The following is a 3911-nucleotide window of genomic DNA, read 5'->3' as shown; positions in this document are numbered from 1 at the left end:
ACTTTCGACCACAGTCGAAAATCGAATGCAACTCATAATAGGGGCCAGTTCATTTCCTTTGAGGAGTCACAATGCCCATACCGGCTATATCGATTTTTTTGAAATTTCGGACACAAATCTTCCAAGAATGGTTATAGGCTAAAACAAAACCGTTATCTAAAGGGGGTGTGGAACCTCCCATACAAATCGAATTTTTCATAGTGCATATCTCTGGAAGTATTTATGGTAGAGTTCTGGAACTTGGTATGGATATATGTATGTATATGAAGTCAATCTCAAGCTCGTGAAAAAATATGGGTTTGTTGGAAAATGCAGCGTGCCACCGTAGAACTTGGAAAAGAGGTAAATGAAATCAATCCCAAACCTGTGAAAAATGGGGGTATATGAAAACGATCTCGTAGCCAGCTACGAGAGCTCGCGGTATAAGCCATATAAACTAAAATTCTGGTGATGCATAGATACCTCTGGAAGCATTTACCTAGCATACTGAGATGAGGCACTTTTCCAATGGAAATATGTACAGAAAAACGGGCGCGAAACCTTCTGGAAAGTAACATCATCACAGGGTGTATCCCTAGAACCATGTTAAGCTAAACCTTGAGGGATTACATTCTTGTCAAGACCGACAGGCATAAGCTGAAATTGCGTCGCAAGATTTACGATCGGCTTGGGTAAGGTTTAACCACTTAACCCCCCCATTGTTTTCGCCGCTACTGAATTCTATAAACTGTCAGCTTTCACACAATTTAAAATGTACATGTGTATTTAAAAATGTCATGAAAATTGTGTTGCTAGCTTCATTTTGCAAAAATGTTGCAAGTTTTTTCACAGCGTGAACAGAATAGTACTTTGCTGAGGAAATGTTGTCGAATTTCACACTTGTTTCACAGAAAGAAGTTTTATATGCAATTTAACAGCTTTTCACGTGAAATAGGAATAAAATACTATGCTTAAGAACAAAGATTTTTAAATCGACAAAAAATTAATAAGAAAATTTTAAGTATTTTAGATTTTGGGTATGGTAGCACGAAATGTCACAATCTGCTTAATTGTCAGGTTGTTAATATGCCGACGGAAAAGTGACAAGGGAACTACCTTGTTTTTTGTATCATGCTATCTCGTAGCACGCAATTGAATTTTTAATGAAACATAGAAAATGCCTACTTAAAAAGTTATTCATCATTTGACACCATGGTACAATAATTACAGGTATCGTCTTTCCAGAGAGTGCATACTCCGATCTGCCTTATTTGAAAAACATCATTGTTGCCGACAATAAAAAGTTTACTGCTAGGGAAAAGGGGTATTTCCTTACCCCATATATCATATATGCACACGTATTTGTTTTTAACAAACCTTCTTGTAGTGGACTTATTTAATTTGCAGAAGCCAAAAAAAAACATTTACTTAGTAAATACATTCAAGATTTGTATAACTCACTTCATTTCAAACGTTTTGTCTTTTGTTTTGTAAAATTATAAAAATTAAATTGAGCGAAAACAAAAAGCAAAGCCAAATAAAAGTAAAAGAATCAACATTGAACTGCATCAAAATGAAAATAAGGGAGCACGAATTTCGATGTGAAGTAAAACTCTCTGGGAAGACAACACCTGTAATTATTGTACCATGATTTGGCACTATAATCAGAGTTCAAAAGAGAGAAATGTCAAAATCACTTCTACCTTATTTAATATTCCTTGGTTTAACTTCGCACATTTATGTGTGATCAAAGCTAGAAATTTTTTGCTATACGTTTGTGAAAAAAAACTTAAGTTTTTGATATCTCACTTATGAGAAATATCATAAATGTTGATATTTCAGTGCTCATACACGAAAAAAATTTTGAACCCTGGAATTTTCACTTCGGATGGATAAGGATCGGGTAACCTTTAAAAACTAATAGTCGTCTTTGAAATATATTTACATATTGTTATTAGCGCCATAAAAAATATTTGTATTCCGCTTCCAATAACTGCAGAAAATAGACGGGTGTTTTTGGGAGGACGAAAAACATCACCATGTACTAGCTTCCATCCTGTTTCTTCCAATGTGTCCTCAATATTGTCATCTGTGTTGTAACGTGCGATATCTCGACGAAGTGTTCGTATCATGATCATAGTTAATATGCCTACAACGATATTTTTTTACAAAAATTAAAAGACAAAAATCGATCTATATACCGGAAAGGAAAAATACAACCACAAGCGAGTTTATGATGCTAAACCAATGAATTTGCACGTCCCTCATACCCAGATACGTATCCCATCGGGAAGCCCAGCTTACTTTAGATTCCTTCCATTCGACGGAATAGGTAAAATATAGCTGGGTGCTTGCAATAGGGTTCACCTAAAATGTTGAAATATAAATACGTTTTAATTAAAGCAAAATTTTGTTTGTAACCAATTGGGGCCTTGAATTGTCTGGAAAGTTGCAAGAATCCCCTTCAAACTTGATTTCTTTGTAGTTGACTGAAGCAGTTTCCACCTCGAAACCGACCACACGGTATTTGTTTCTATATAAGACGTTAGTTAGTAATCATATGCAGAATTTAAATATCAGGTTGAAAACTCACTTCGCATGCATGTGATATGAAAGAATAAACTTCAGATGATTGTTTATATAAATATTGTCACCTTCAACTTGTCCTAGTCGGTAGCCGTGTTCATAAGTTACTTCATTGGGATTATTAACATTTACTATTCTAGTCGCAACTGGTAAATTGTCCACAAGTCTGAAATAAATAGCTTGGATTTTTTTTTTATTTAAGTTGTCTAAGTTATATTGAACTCACAAATGAACGAAATATTCGTGCTCTATTCGCTCGGCAACTATTGCAGACTGATATTTATCCCAATTCATAGGTTGATCCTTCTTATTGCATAGCAACTTGCAGTTAATATTTTCAGCCATACGCACTTCATAAGGCGTATTTACAATTCGATCCCCACGTAAAACTTCTCCCAAATTTTCCGATTTGTATATTAAAGTGCCGTTTTTCGGCAAACAAAATTGAAGGGAATAATACTGGTAAGGCAATTGGGTCCGACTACTTGTCATTTTTACCGCCTTCACATCGATTTTTTGTCCCGTCGAAAACTCAACGGGCGCAACTCCCGGCACGTAGAAACATTCCGCAAGAGAAAACACATCCAGCATTAACATAAGTCGCAGCAGAAGTAAACAGCACTTAGCAAAGAGATAACAAACACAGTTTCTTCTAAATAAAATATTTTTAACATATTTATCAGCAAATTGCGTTAACAATATTTTTGACCTGCCAGCGAAAAGTGGCTATTTATTTTATTTATATATCGAAACTAGTTACACAATATTAAATATCCCTATAAAGCAAATACCTTCATATTCGCGGTGACCGCATGCATAATTTATATTTTCAACAAAACAGATTTCCTTCGTACTAGTCGCAACAGAAAAAACCACAATATAACCCACTCGCCTTCCAACCACGCAGGGTTGCTTTTAAGAAACAAAAAATAATTAACTCCAAATAGTTTCAAAAAGTATAGTGTAAAACGAAATTTATTGAATAATTCCACATTCATGACTCATTTTCTAAACGACTTAAATAAAACGCATTTCATAACCTTTTTTGTGCAAACGGCATTTGCGAATTGATAGAAAAGTACTACGGATGGTAAATTTTTGTTAACTATGAGGTGAATGAAAATTTTCAACCCAGTCTGACGGTTTTGAAGAGTTTTTTTTGTACTAATTTTATTACTAAGGCGTCTAATAAATGCATTGCTTTTAGTTCTAGAAGAATAAATTTCAGTTAAGACAAGTCTTTTTTGTATAATATCTGATTTTAATTGCTCAACTTCTTTTGCACCAGAGCAACTGTCAAAAATTTCCAGCAATAAAAATTTACGAATTGGCACAGCAGAAATGTA

General features: G+C 34.5%; 1 protein-coding gene across 1 annotated transcript; it reads right to left on the bottom strand.

Annotated features, from left to right (window-relative positions):
* Window positions 1-1924: 1924 nt before the first annotated feature.
* LOC118750680 (transmembrane 9 superfamily member 4-like) lies at window positions 1925-3593 on the bottom strand (the record flags this gene model as incomplete). Its single annotated transcript, XM_036485412.1, is given in 6 exon segments — window positions 1925-2128; window positions 2181-2346; window positions 2401-2512; window positions 2573-2731; window positions 2792-3186; window positions 3357-3593. Coding segments are annotated over 6 exon segments (1063 nt in total), but the record flags the coding sequence as incomplete, so codon positions are not given.
* Window positions 3594-3911: the final 318 nt, after the last annotated feature.

The sequence above is a fragment of the Rhagoletis pomonella genome, unplaced genomic scaffold (genome assembly GCF_013731165.1).
Source record: "Rhagoletis pomonella isolate Grant_MI unplaced genomic scaffold, Rhpom_1.0 Rhpom_scaffold_00354, whole genome shotgun sequence".
NCBI classification, from domain to species: domain Eukaryota; kingdom Metazoa; phylum Arthropoda; class Insecta; order Diptera; family Tephritidae; genus Rhagoletis; species Rhagoletis pomonella.
This window is presented reverse-complemented; position numbering and strand designations above follow the sequence as displayed.